The following is a 14,928-nucleotide window of genomic DNA, read 5'->3' on the forward strand; positions in this document are numbered from 1 at the left end:
ATTGTTCCCTTAAAACGAGCCTCCGCGAAATTAGTTACTGATTCTATTTTAAATAAATATATTTTAAAATACGGGGCGCCCCTAAAAGTTATATCGGATAATGGTCCTCAATTTGTAAGTAATGTATTTGAAGACATGTGCCAAAAACTGGGCATACGTCATTTAAAAATGGTCCCGTATCGGCCGCAATCAAATATAGCGGAACGGGTCAATAGAAATATAGTGAAAATTATCCGTAGTTATGTTAAAAATTTTCATAAAAGCTGGGGTAACTATGTCAATGAATTTGCTTTCGCCCTTAGGACCGCAAAACGTGATACAACGGGCAAAACTCCTGCTGAGTTATTTTTAGGCAGAAAGATTATAACGCCGTTAAATAAATTATTTTATGTGCAACAAAGAGCCCCAGAATTTAAAATGGGTGATATAGAAAAACTAATTAAGGAAGCAAAGAAGAATACTGAAGTAGCACAGAGAAAACAATAATTATATTATGACTTGAAACGACGGGGAGTAACTTATAAAGTAGGGGATGAAGTTTTAAAAATTAAGCATTCACTTTCTTCAGCACCAGAAGATAAAACTGCCAAATTTTTTCCACGATTTGAGGACCATATGTCATAGAAAAAATAACTCACGCTGTAGTAGTGTTAAAAGCTAGAAATGGTGAAACCTGCTCCGCAAACATTGATCAAATCAAACCCTACTATGATCGTAATAAAATGAAAATTTTCAAAGATCTTTTGCAGGATCCGGCACGGCAGACACCGCAGGCACAAGCTCCAGAGGTGGAAAAACAACAAGTACAAGAGCAAGCCATTAAGAGGCAGGAGCAAGTAAAAAGAAAGTTTCCCCGCGGAAAAATTGAAGGTAGCAAGAAAAAGAAGCCGTTCCACCGTCCAGAAAAGAGAGCTCACGAACACCCCCAGAATGAAGAAGGGAGAAGGACGCCATATGCAAAGAGAACCAGGAAAAATGACGGCAACTATAACCCGGCTCTAAAACGGAAGATCTACTCATCCGACAGGACTCTCCGCAGCAAATGTCGCCGAACTGCGGAAGGGCCACCAGCGACGGAGGAAAAGTTACAAGGAAAATTTGAACGGCCAGCAACGAGGTCCAAGCAGGAACACGAAAGAAGTTTCCCGGTTCCGCCAAGACCAGCTGCCATCAAACGACCAAGACCACAGGCAGAAGCGAAAAAGAAGGTATTCAAGGGTGACCGAACTGGAGAAAAAAGAAAGCATCTAGAGGAAGGCACTGAAGGGCGAGCCCGTACAAGAAGGAGGATAAATCAAACAACAATCTGCACTACCTTTCAGGACTGGGCCCAGAAAAGAATGTCCGAATATCACGAAGATAAGTAAAATTTTATGTTACTTTGCAAACTTAAGTTAATCTTTCATTCTTACTGCAAGTGGCAGATTTCAAGAAGTTTTACCTCATGCGAGGTCTACCTTGATCGCCAAAAGGGCGAGAAATGAGTTGTTACCGATTTTGGTATTATGTTTTTCAATTACTCGCGCGTAAAACTAAAGTTGATGTATAATAGCGTTGTGTAAAGACTTAAATATTGTAAAAAGTTATTGTATAAATATTATTTAAAACATTCTGGCAAGAAAGAAGTTTTAGTCTGAAAGACTTTTTGAAATGTATTATTTCAATGTAGAAAGAATTGGCACTTGCTTTGAAAAGAATACAAGTTAACAATGTACTACTAATGTATGTTTTCAAATGTATAAAATTAACGGCATGTTAATATATTCTTATATACAATGTGAACTGTTATTTTAAATGTTAAGAAATACCGTGATATGGTAAAAGTGAAAGTAATGTTAAAATGTTTTTTATTCGTGTGACTGTAAAAAGACTAAATCATGGTGAATATGTGTTAAAGGTTGAATGATGTAGTTAGGCTCTCTGACGCTACACTTCAGAGTTAGCCACTTTCAGAATAGTACCTCAGGGTTTAGAGTTGAAATTAGGGTGTGTTACGAGGTCTTGGTATGTTGAATTTTAACACTTTAGTGTTTTGATTGTAGGAGGAAGTGTTGAACACATAGACATAAACACATTCGTGTTTGGTGTTCTTTTACAACACATGTCAGAGAGCACGTGGAGAGATAACTAAAATAGTCATGAATGAAATAAGAATGTTAAGAGAAATATAATTATACATGTTACTTGCCATTTCATTGTGTAACATTTCATTAAACTAGTTTTCCTTCCAGATCTCTGGAAGGAACCAGATTTGAATAAAAGCTCCTGTTTAGATGCAGTACAGATGAAAAAAAATTGTGTGTCCTGGGAGCTGCTATTGTAAAAACAAATTTCTTTCTTTTAAATTTCTAGTTTCTAGCGAAAAATGTTTGTAAAAGATTGGCCTCGCGTTAGATTCTAGAGCTAAAAGTTTTCAACAAGGTCGTTTTAGACCTCAGTTTCAAACTAATTAACTCTGGCGGGAAGTATGTAAGGATATTAAGTTTTACTAACGTTTATTTTATTTTAAATCTTTACTATCACTTCTTATTTTCTACTTCCGGCCAGAATTATAAGCGTTAATGTATTTATGCAAAGTTTGTCTGGCGAACGCGAAGTATTTAAGTTGTGGCATTTTGCCAAGCGAGAGAGAGGAAGCTTTGAGTCGAAGCAGGCCGCTTACCTTAGAAGTTTTACTCAGTTGCTGGTTGCCTTCCAGGCCAGAGGTTTTAATCCTCTTGATAATTTTTAAACGTATTGTAGTGTTCACAGTTCTCTGTACTACATACGGCTTCCTGTTAATATAAGGCCAATCTTCCACGTTTATTATTTTAATGTTAAATTAGAGTTTAGTTTTATTTTTATATTTTTACGTTAGACCACAAGTAGCGGGTCTGTGTATTCCGAAGTACGGAAGTTATTGTAAATAGAGAAAAATAAAGGGTTTTGTATACCCTTCTTGTGTATCCTGTCTACTTCCCACAATTATTGAACATAGCTTTAGTAAGCTCTCTGTTCCGAGTCAGGTCCTTGTATGTTCCCGAAGAAGGTAAGACGGAACATTGAACCTGATAGTGCTTGCAAAACTTGGAGAGATCCTTTATATATTGATTTAGATCTTTTTGCTGTGTTTTTTATAATTATTTTATTAAGAATTTTAGAAACCAGATGGGAATTATGTGTCATTATATATTTAACTAACTAGGTATTCGTAATGAAATTATGTGTAATATTTTTATTTTTTTTCTATACTTTTATATTGTTCAGTTAATTTCTAGGATTGGCAACATAATGAGAATTATATTAAATAACTAATTTCATTCTACAGATTTTTATCTAAGAAAATCTGCAAGACATTAATGAAAACAACTGGAAACTGACTTCTATGTTTAATTCGAACCGAAATCGAAAGTATGATTTATATGGTGCTGAAAGCACAGTTAGAAAAGAATAAGGAGAAAGTGTGGTTTCTTAAACAAATGTTGCCATTCATTTTAAGAAAAATTTATATACAGACGATATGTCATACCAACAAACAAGCCTGCACATATAAATAACGTAACTTTAACAAGGAAAGATTTATGAATAAAAGGAAGTAATTCGTCACGTGTATTGCAAAATACATCAACATTCATAAACGAATTTGACTGTTCTATAATTGATATCCCGTTGCCAAGATTATTTTTACGAATTTTGTTTCGAAAAATAAATTTAATGAAATTATTCATATCCAAAGCAGTTACATTTATTCCTTCCTTCGGAAAGGTTAAAGAATTTCTCTTTTGAATCTTGAAAATGTTAAAAAATGCTGAAGGGTAAAAATTTAAAAAAGATCTTAGAATGAAAAAACAATATATATATATTTTGCTTCTGCAACGTGAGAAGAAAATGCGATTTGCTGTAGTTGTTGAAAACGAATCAAAATCATATAAATAATTACTGGATTCACAATTTCACTTTAAGAGCATATCAATAAATTTGACAAAGAACTTAATAAGCTTTGGCATCTCCTTAATGTAATGAAATTTCAGAAACTGCTAAAATATTTGACGAAATGACTTTTACAATTTCAGATTCAGAATCACTGATTCAGGATGCCGTTTTCATAAAGCTAATGCTTAAACTATTTCAAATGATATGTAAAATATTTCGGCAATTGGATATACTGTATTCTGAAAAGAAGTTCGAAGAATTTCCGTTATCGGTTTAAAATTATGAGCATTTTCTTTATAGTAATATATATCTGCTTATGTAATATTTGTCTCTTTAGGAAAGTTCCGATTCATGACCAGAATCTCAAACTCGCAAACAAAACTCGGAGTAAGCCTGTATTTTTATATACAGGGTAAGTCAAAATGAATATAGCGATTACAAATGACCATAACTATTTATTGAAAAAGAATTTATAAGATTAACACATAATGTAGAAGGAACTTCAAAATTTTGTATACATACGTCATAGATGTCCTATGTGACTTCCCTTGTTCACACGAACAACATCTAGACGGTAGTCCATTTTACGCCATACATTCTGAAGCATTTGTTCACTCTCCGACGCAAGCGCATTACAAATGCGTACTTTGAGTTCTTCAATTGTTTTGGGGATGGGAGATACAAACACCCTGTCTTTCACATAACCCCCATATAGGAAAAAATCGCAGGGTTTCAAGGCCGGAAATCTCGGTGGCCAAGAGTAGAAGACATCGTCGGCAGCTCCACTTCGACCGACCCAACGCTTTGAAAGATGTTGATTCAAAAATTTGCGAACCTCCGTACTCCAGTGTGGGGGGGGGGGCTCCATCTTGCTGGAAGTTGTAATCCGGGGAATCAGAGTCTAGTTGTGGCAATAACCGTACCTCAAAGCATGTCTAGGTAAACATTTGATGTCACACTTCGCTCACTAAAGAAAAAAGGACCGTACAATTTACGTGATGAGCTCGCGCAGAACACATCAACTTCGCTGAGTCACGTTCATATTCAATTACAGTGGAAGGCTTCTCCGTACCCTATTTCGACTGTTGTACCGGTTAACCTTCCCACTTATACGGAAGGCTGATTCATCGCTAAAAATGAGACGAGCGTAATTCATACGTTTTCCATAGTCTTCCTGTTTCAATTGCTGCACAAGTTGAATGATGTACGGTTTCATTTGCAGCCTCTTTCTGAGAGCACGCCATACCGTTTTTTGTGGCATTTGTAACTCCCTACTGCCTTCGTACGTCGATTTCGGTGAGCTTCTTGCGGCGAATTCTTTCTATGTTATCTGCTGAAACACGTGGCTTTCCGTTACTATTCCCTTTGCACAGACATCCTGTTTCTTTAAACATCCGATGTCATCTGCGTATGTTGTTCGCATTTGAAGATACTTGTTTGTAACGCTGATGAAATCTTTGCACTTTTGTAACAGAATAACATTTTTCAAATTCTAACACGCAGAATGATTTCTGAACGGGACTGTCCTTTTTTACAAATGAGACGCCCACAATGAACATGTTTCTTGTTGTTGCGAAGTTTTAACTAGGCTTCCGCTTCACTGCACCTGCGCCTTACGTAAAAAAATTTTTGTAGTTCCGTCTACATTCTGTGTTACACTTATTGATAAATTCTTTTCCATTAAATAGTTATAGCCGTTTGTAACCGCTATATTCATTTTGACTTACCCGGTATTTAGTCCGTATATAACTAAATTTTCTAAATTTTTTGTATTTAATAATACTTTGTAAATAATTATTTTTCTTGCATTTAAGTGCAATGAACGTTTGTATTTTTTGTAACTTTGTCGAGGTGCGATTAACTGCACCGGATGGTTGTGGGAACATTTGCCCCAAAAAATAAAAATGATTTTAACATGACCAATAATTTAGTAGATATCGTGGGTAGTACTCTAAAGCAATCAATGATAGTTCTACCCTGCGAACTCCTTTTGTTACAGGTTCGAATCCCCTCAAATAGAGTAGTAGGTAGTATGCATGGCGTTGTCCACCCTCCTGGCAGGCCCAAGCTTCCCTTTGGCTTTTCTAGACCGGCCTCACCCCCTGAAAGAGGAAAACATCTATTTATCAACTAAATTAAGAATAAGAAAACACTCCTTAACTATGTCTCCGCGTGCAGGCTCATCATTGAAAAATTAAAAGAACTGAAAAAATAATAATATCGTCTGTATCAACTCTGTCGATAGATGCACACATAAGCACATCAGAATTAATATAATAACTTAGTTTCTCTGCAAGACGTTTACTGTTACCCAACTGATATCCAGATCGAAATTGTTGACTTACAGTAGCGTACTACACTGAAAAGCAAATATAAGGAACTTATTTCAGATGAAAGTGATTCAAATTATATTGAATTTTGGAAATTTGTACCAACAAGCAATTTTGCATATTCACACTATTTGGCTGTCATATTTTGTTGTAGGTTTAGATCAACATATGTTTGTGAAAAAAATGTGTTTTTTTATGAACATAATAAAATTAAAATATCTTTTAAAATTAACTGATATCTACATAAAACACGTAATTTTTTAGCATCTAAAAGAACTAATTCTAATATAGATGACTTGATTAAAAAACTACATATTCAAAAGCCACATTAATTAATTGCTGACTGTTTAATAGTTATTTAGAATTAAATATTTCAAACTATTCATTTCTGTTTTAAACATAACCTACTTGAATGAACCTTTAAAAGTGTTTAACAAGCAAAACTCTAGTTTGTACGACAGTTTTATTTATTATATTTTTTCAAATGTCCACTAATCATATTTTCATAAAAAAGTGTGCTATTGCTAAGTCCCATAAATCAGCCTATAAATAAAAATTTTTTTCATCGTTTTCTATTTTTTTAGTATGCTAGAAAAGTGGGAAGTGGGCGCGCATAACTTTGTTTTTTTCAGATAGTGGCACTCTTACCAGAAAGGTTGTTTACCTATTCTAATCTGGTGACGCGTCCTAGCTGGAAACTTCGCCTATAGTCTCCTTCTGCTCTTATTCCTTCTTCAATACAGAGAAAAGAATCGAAGCCACAGTTCATTCTACAGTTCGAGCTTGTTCTCGTAGCCACAGAGATATACAATGCAGGACAGTGCCGGCCTAAACGTATAACTATAGTTCGTAGATTTCTAGGATAAATGAAATAAGGAAAAATTACGATTCCCAAATGGCACATTTAATATAGTGCTGCTAAGATATGGACTGTCGAATATTTTCGCTTATTCACTTTCCTTCTTGAGTTAAAGAGGCTCAAGAGATGAGAGAGTAACACCCACGTGAGCAAGTCATAATGCCAAACATCGTTCAATGTGTTATTAAAGAGAATCCTAGGGAGACAAGAGCTGTGAAATGTTTGGTAAGAACTACGTTATAAGTTAAATCTAAAGGGCACCATGAAGATAAATACATACTGTTTGCTACTCTTGGCGCCGACGTTTCGAATTCTGAAGATATTTCCAGCTAGTGAATTTTAAAATATATTTAATATTTTTTGTTATGTATTTAATTTTTTTCACTTTAGTTCCAGGGCATAGTTAGAACCCTTATTTCTAAATAAATTCTTTTAAAACTTAAGACAATCGTGAAAGATCAATGTCAAAGCCATATATTAAAAAAAGATAATTATAATTTTAATGATAGTACTTATCAAGTGTCTTATTTTTAACGCTCACGCCTTCTGAATATTTGAAAGATTTTTCAAAAGTTATATAAATATATCACATGAAAATTTTAAGTGACATCCAGGAAATTCTTTAGATTCCAAACCCTAGAAGTTTCATTTGAAAAGGAGAACTGTATATCTTGAAGGTAATTAACTACTGTTGATATTTCACTTTTGGACCCCTAATTTTGTTATTTGAAGTAAAGGTATAATTTTCTGAAATCTGTTGTCAGTTTCTCATCAGGTTAGTGGCAATAGATAAAACAAATATGTTCTCGCTAGTCTTAAAAGTCGCCGCCCAGACCGGAAAGTGGATAGTGACTCTGACTGCCATACTGAAAGGCACGGACACGAATCAAGGAGGAGGCGTGGATTGACAGATGGCCGCGAGTTTCACCCTAAATACTATATTTTCGTCTCATTTAAACGGTGGTGGATAAAGCTTCTTAAGAAACTAATTCTTTAGTTATATAATCTAAGGGAAAAATTATGTTTTTCCGAATGAAGATTATTATCGGCTTTCTTTTCTTCCCTGAATTCCTTTATAGTATGTTTCTAGAATGATGCATTACAAATACAGGTTTTAGGACTTTGGGTTAGAGATAAAATACGATATTTAAATAAGGCACATTTTCAATTTCTTAGCACACTGCAGATATTGAGGTAGTACATAAGTTTATGCTGAGTAGAATTAAGAGGCATGAAACCTTACTTCAAAGAACTATTTCCTCTGAATTTGCATACATAACGACTTACCGTATTAGCCGTATCTTTGCAAGCTGGTACCTGAGAAGAGCTTATTGATTATCCACTGATGCAATATCATTAATTTTGAAATTGAAAACGTAAGATATTTAAGTTACAAAGATGCAAATCAGTAAGTCATTGCGTTTACGTGACCTGTAGCGCAATTGAGAAACTATAAATTAAATTAATTTTGGCTATCTTTGAAGCATAACAATTTGACATAGTCTGCGTTTCTTAGTTTAACATTCTACATATCTCTAACTTTTAAGCAGCTAAACAGTTATTCTGTAATAAAAGAAAACAATATATGGTGTTAGAAACATCCTTTATTAATTATTATAATGATGCTAATATTCATATATATATAAGTTAGAGTAAACTAATAAAATCTATGATATATTATTAAAAATAAAACAAAAATGCTTGAAAAATTCGGAAAGTTTTCAGATTTTAACGGTTGCTTAAAAGAGTTTACTAAGATTTTTACTTAAGATTTAAGTAAAAGTCTTAGTGAATCCCAGTTTAAGTTGTTTAACATTAATAAGATTAAGCTGAGCTCGCAATTTACCAGTCTGCTGGTTCATTCACTCCTACTAACCCATTTTTTGCCTTTTTAACATTATTGTTAAGCCTTGTTAGCTTCACACTCACGCCATATACAATTCAACAGCAAAATTACAAAAAATTTAAAATAGCATAGCAGTATATGTTTAGAATTCCCGATGTAGCGTTAAGTGTTGGCAAACATTTCTTTCTTTTTCTCAATCTTTTCTCAGTTCCTCATATTAATTAATGTTCAGATTTCTTACTAAGATGGTACGATCTTATTCTCTTAGCTATCGTAAAGTAACCTTATCTTACTGGGAAACCTGGCGACTTCTCGCACAAGCATGAGTAATACCAGCACGGAATAAGAGTAAATTAAATCATTTATTATTCGTCAAACTCTTAACACAAATACTTACAATAACACCGACGACTTGCGGCAGAACTTAAGAATAATTTAACAATATATTCAAAGATAAAGAGTAGTGCTGGACTGACAATTTAATTTAAGGTTAATAGGCTGACTCAACAACCTACCCGGCGATATGACCAAAAAGGTGTATCAGCTGATCGCCGTAACAGCAAGGACGAAATCGTCACGTGCGATGGCTAGAAATATCATGCTCTGAATAAACTACTCGTTTCGTCTGATTTTGTATTTATCATCGCCAGATTTTGTATCGTCTGATTTTGTATACATCCTCGCCAGGATGCAAATTTAATATTTGCATCCTGACGAGGAAATGCGGGGGGGGGAAATGAGAGTTTCAGGGAAGGTATCAAACTTAAAATAATTTATGTAAAACTAAGCGAAGCGGTAGAAGAAGGCTTTACAAAACTTGTTCTTTTGCTTTGTATTAATGTTTTGTATGCGTATCTTAATTAAATATGACGTTCTTGGGACTTATGCCACGTAAATTCCATTCAACAGGAAAATTAAAACGTATTTAAAAATAGCATATTTTTTAGAATTTCCAAAAGACAGATTCGCGCGTTGGAAATAAAAATATTTTTTTTTCTGTACAGTACTGCCATTGATCACTTAGAAATCATTAGATTGTTAATCAAAAATTCGTTACAGTTTTACGAAATATGAAACAGATAGCAAAAAAAATTCGAAATTCAAAATTCAGGTTTCCAGGTGCCCATGTTCGGGAGGAGGAATTGAAAAGGTGATGGATCTAAGTATCGTTCTTTTTACAGTGCGAGATAGATGCATATATTATTATGTAATTTGTATAAATATAATATAGGGCGGTAATATTTGGCGGCAACAATTTGAAAAGTGATACGCCATCAATAGTGATTCAACACAAAATGCCTTGAGACTAATATCCTATTCGGTAGTAAAGTCCCTTTCGGGCTAAAAAATGTAAATTATTCGGGACTACATTTATTGCTTTTAAATAACGCAGTTACCAAGTAATTCCAGATGCACATCGAAAGACAAATCAAGAGTTTATGCCTGGTCGAAAAGCAGTTCTCTGAGAAATGACTATTTGCCTAGCCACGTGAAAATTAAAGATCTTATGTTCCTGGTATGTCAATGCTTATTGGCTGTCTTTGATAATAAATACCCTTATGACAAATATCGCTTTGATCATAAAATGCTATTTTAATGTAACGGCTCACACATTTTAACTGCCGTGGATACTGAGGTTCATTACAGATATTATTAGATGCTGGTACATCACCAAAATGTCCACTCTTTTTCTAAAGACTACTACAGGCGTTTGTAACATCAGAATGCTTTTAAATAATGAAACTAACTTCTAACGGGGGCCCACCAGCGGCCGAGTAGTAAAGTCGCTGAACCCTGGTACTTCGTTTCGAGGTTCAATTCCCGCGAACGGGCTGGCTGCATGGGCGTTTTTGTAGTTCTCTTCGAGTGTAATATGTATACGAGCCAGTTTCCTTTAGAAAGTCCTCCGCGAAGGCATTCTTCCCTTCCGTGTAGTGCCTAAGGGCGGATTACATAAATAATAATAAATAGCTTCTAACGGGCTTAGAAAAACGTAAACTTAAAACTTGAAAGCTCCCGCTCTTAGTTTTATCATTATCCAATTTATTCGATAAGTACGCATATTAGTTATTTCCAGAATAAAAAAAAATAGGATAAAAACAGAGAAATAGGTTAATATACTTAATATGAATTTGATTAATGTCAGTCTACATGTCTAAGATTTAGTAACTAATTTGGTTTTTACCTAAACTCTACAGTCAACTATTAAAGATTAATTTCAATTTTTGGTTTACTCAAGTGAAAAAAAAAAGCGCAAATAGTTTTATTTTTAACGGATAACATCAAATGCATATAAGATGAATAATAAAACAAACATAAAATTTATACTTTTTTAAATGTTAACTGATATATTTTAAACAATTGAGTTTACGCTTATAATTTGACGAGATGTTTGATAAATAATTTTTCCTCGTTTAAAAAAAATTAAAAATTTATAAATTGAAAAGATTGATTCTTAAAATAAAAATAAACCAATTGATTAATCTCTTTCATAATGGCGCAGATGTTGCTAAAAGTTATCAGTTGGATGTATTATGAATTATGTTGGCAGGATAGTGGATAGGCTTGCAGATGCAAAACAGACAAAAGATTCGGAAGAAAGGGGCAAGAAAAAGGCTTTTAGTTTCTCATAGCGTAATAAAGGCTATTTCTTCTTGCTCCAATGAATGAAATCCCTTCAGATCTCTCTGGAGGAGCTCGATGGAAAGGAAGAAATGTCATTTTGAAACAAATGACTCTTTGTGCTTGATTGTCGCATTATTTAAATTTGGAAATTATAAAATAATAAAAAAATGCGTCGTAGGTAGGGTGTTGTGAGCAAGAACCCTTTTTGCTCCCCTACTGAGCGCCGGAAGCTTGAAAATTATGTTAGCCCCACTCTCAGGGCGAATAAAGGAAAAGCGTGTTGCATAATTTTACTTTGAATCCGTGTTTTTAAATAACCTTCCAATGTGTGACATGCCATACGCCTTAAGCAGTGTAAGATGATGGGAGGCATAATTGTATTAAGTTCTGTTTGAATAATAATTATGAAAAGGAATGAACAGTGCCAATATTATCGAAAAGCAACGAGAAAAAAGGGGTAGGGTAAAAGTAAAAAGAAAGGAGAAAGATGATGTGTGTGGACTGATAGTCTGATGGAGCAATTGGTGTTATGAAGGAGAAACGTCTGGAAAAAGGTGCTCAGGTTAGAAAAAGATGAAGAGTGCTTTAATGAACTGAGTTTAACTTGCGAGATGAAGGAAAGTAACTCACGCTGAATCGGACTCCCTGAATGATGAACAACTGAATAGAATGTAACTGGTGTGTGTTTAAAACTGTGGTCAAGACAGTTATCTGATGAATGTTGGAGAGATTGAATGAGTTTCATTTCCGATAACGAGGGTGTTTAACTGGTAGTAAGACTCCTCGCATGATAATAAAGTGAATTAGACTGTAATTTAGTATGTGTTCGAAACTGTTGTTTAGCGTGTAATGGAAGCCAAAAAAGGGGGGGAATGTGATACTGTCAATTAAGACTTGAGAAGATATGCCGTCCCAGTTTCTGAGACGACAATCTATGTGATACGTTCCGGTTTGCGGCGTCTTAGGAAGAATTCTTTCCTGGATGTTTTCGTTGATTCCTGATAGCTCCGGTTTGAATAGAGCCACCTGGACGTTATAGAGTGCGATAAAATTGGGAACCCGCCAAGCTATATGAGTTGTTTTCCTGCTACACTCTTCAGAATTTTATTGTGGCAAATTGTGATCTTACAATGAAGAAAGTTAACTTGTCTCTGAGGTATCTATTGATGACAGCCCACGTAAATAGTCACCTCTTCATAATATACATATATTGCATTGTAATCTTATTAATTTGAGTTTAAGCACAATGTTTCATCCGCCAAAAGATTATAAAATGTTTTTGTTTGTGCCAAGATTAGATATAAAAAGCCTTGATGTAATAATATGCCTTATTCGAATCAACTATACATTATCTGACATCCCCCTTGAAAAGGGAATATAGCATTTGATGTTGATAAGTATATTATATATGTACATATGTACAGATATTAAGTACCATAACTTAGATATTAAGTACCATATTTTTGAATTTATATGTTATCTTGTTTAACTGTCTTCCATTGCTATTAGTTCAATTATCAAAACTGTATTTATCCCTTAGAACCTTGGGTTATGTTCTTAATGATTTAGTTTAATAATCTAGATTGTGATTGTTCACATTTATCAACTCCTTCCCACAACAATAGCTAAGTTTATGTTTTCGTTCTTCAACTATTAGTTGCATCAATAGCTTTTCCATTTTTAATTCGTGAAGAAAGAAAGAGCAACAGCGGACATCAAGCTTGCAAGCCAGAGAAGCGAGACAAGAATGAGCAAGTTATACTTTGAAGGTCTGGAGAATGCTTATTCAATAAAAATTGTTGCTTGCTTTTTAATGCTCCGTCCCCCGAAAAAAAAGAGAAATCTGCCAAAATAGTGCTGCATGAAATAAAATGTAAATGCATTCAAGTTTGTAAAGTCTGCATAAAACTTCAAGGAAGGAATATAGTGATAATCTAATTCTGCAAAAAACACAAAGCTAAAGAAAATACGAGAAGTTACTTACGTATGTGATCATTGGTATATCCCACGCAGCGGCGACGAGAGCCTCTGACACGCAGCTGTGATCTGGACCAATAAAAGCTGTAACTCCATCGTCCTTCATCTGAGTCATCTTTCTTATTGTGACCGCAGTGTTCGGTTCTCCAGAATCGAGATACATAAACCTTAGGTTGTGATCGGGTAGTAATAATGGATTTTCATTGACCATCTCTACCGCTAAGGGAATAGCTCCAGCTATCAGATTCCCCAAATACTTGTGAGAGAATAAACACTTTATTAGTTAGCAGAATAAAACTAGGAAGAGAATAATCAAAATTTAAACTAACCAAAGAATCATCTTAATAGAATCATCAGAAAAACAAGTTACCCTAGAACTACTGCAAAATGCATTTGTGTTGTACTAAAAGTATATTTTGATACTTTTTGCATGAATTTGTTGCTTTAAGCTACCAAGATTTGGATATAATGAATATTACTACTCATTTTTCGGTAAATTTTAAATTCGCTATTAAAACTCATTAGTCTGTCAAAATAATTACGTTCATAATAATAATTTTCTAATTATTCCAAATCTGATTATTACTAAAGTAACTAACTTTGCCCGACAATGCATCTCGAATGATTAAAACATATACCAGTTAACGTTATGAATATCCAAAAGCAGATGTCGATGAATTTTATAAAGTCTTATAAAAGGTAATATAAAACTGGAGGCATACTCATTTCTCAAATAGTTACTGTTTCCAAAATTCTGAAAAATATAATCTTCAGCAACTTAACAGTCTTTTTTATATCATGGCATTGCATAATGTGAATAGTTATCAGAAAATTCTCTGAAAGTTAACCTTCCATCTACTATAATCTGGAAAACAAATAAGATCTTGTTAAAGAATGGTGGAACTAATAAAGATTAAGCAAACATAATTCTTGGGACTTAAACCATTATATTTTTACAGCATATATTTATTAAAGTATCCTGATACTATTACTGACTAATAATATTTATTTGCCTTTTGGAGAAGGCAAGTAGTTAAAACATTAAAAACCTATAAAATTTAGTCCAGGTGACAATGCATATACGAGAGGAATGCATAAAATCTCAAGTGAATTAATAAATATGAATGAAATCAGCAGAAATAAGGGCATATTTACAAAACTTGTAACAGCTTCAAGCACTAAACTGTTTATTCGGTTGATTTGATGCAAAGACTGCAAGGACAGACTTCTAAAGGAAGAATGTTTTAAAGGGAAGCTTATTCATATTGACGTAAAACAAGGGAAAAAACCCGAGAATAACAAGCAGCCAAGACGTTCAATCTGCATAAAAGGGCCTCTAAATGAATTAGTAAAGTTCGGCAACTTTAATATTTTCACAA

At 34.0% G+C, this 14,928-nt stretch overlaps 1 protein-coding gene across 1 annotated transcript in view; it reads right to left on the reverse strand.

Annotated features, from left to right (window-relative positions):
* The window catches only part of LOC118183554 (guanylate cyclase 32E-like), a 459,050-nt gene that overhangs the window by 254,272 nt on the left and 189,850 nt on the right, over positions 1-14,928 (reverse strand). The window contains exon 3 of the mRNA XM_085817033.1: positions 13,557-13,805. Coding sequence (XP_085673159.1) covers positions 13,557-13,805 — 249 coding nt within the window. The remainder of the gene's footprint in view (positions 1-13,556; positions 13,806-14,928) is intronic.

The sequence above is a fragment of the Stegodyphus dumicola genome, chromosome 5 (assembly GCF_044657685.1).
Source record: "Stegodyphus dumicola isolate Sdum_Otavi_A_Nest chromosome 5, ASM4465768v1".
In the NCBI taxonomy this organism is placed as follows: domain Eukaryota; kingdom Metazoa; phylum Arthropoda; class Arachnida; order Araneae; family Eresidae; genus Stegodyphus; species Stegodyphus dumicola.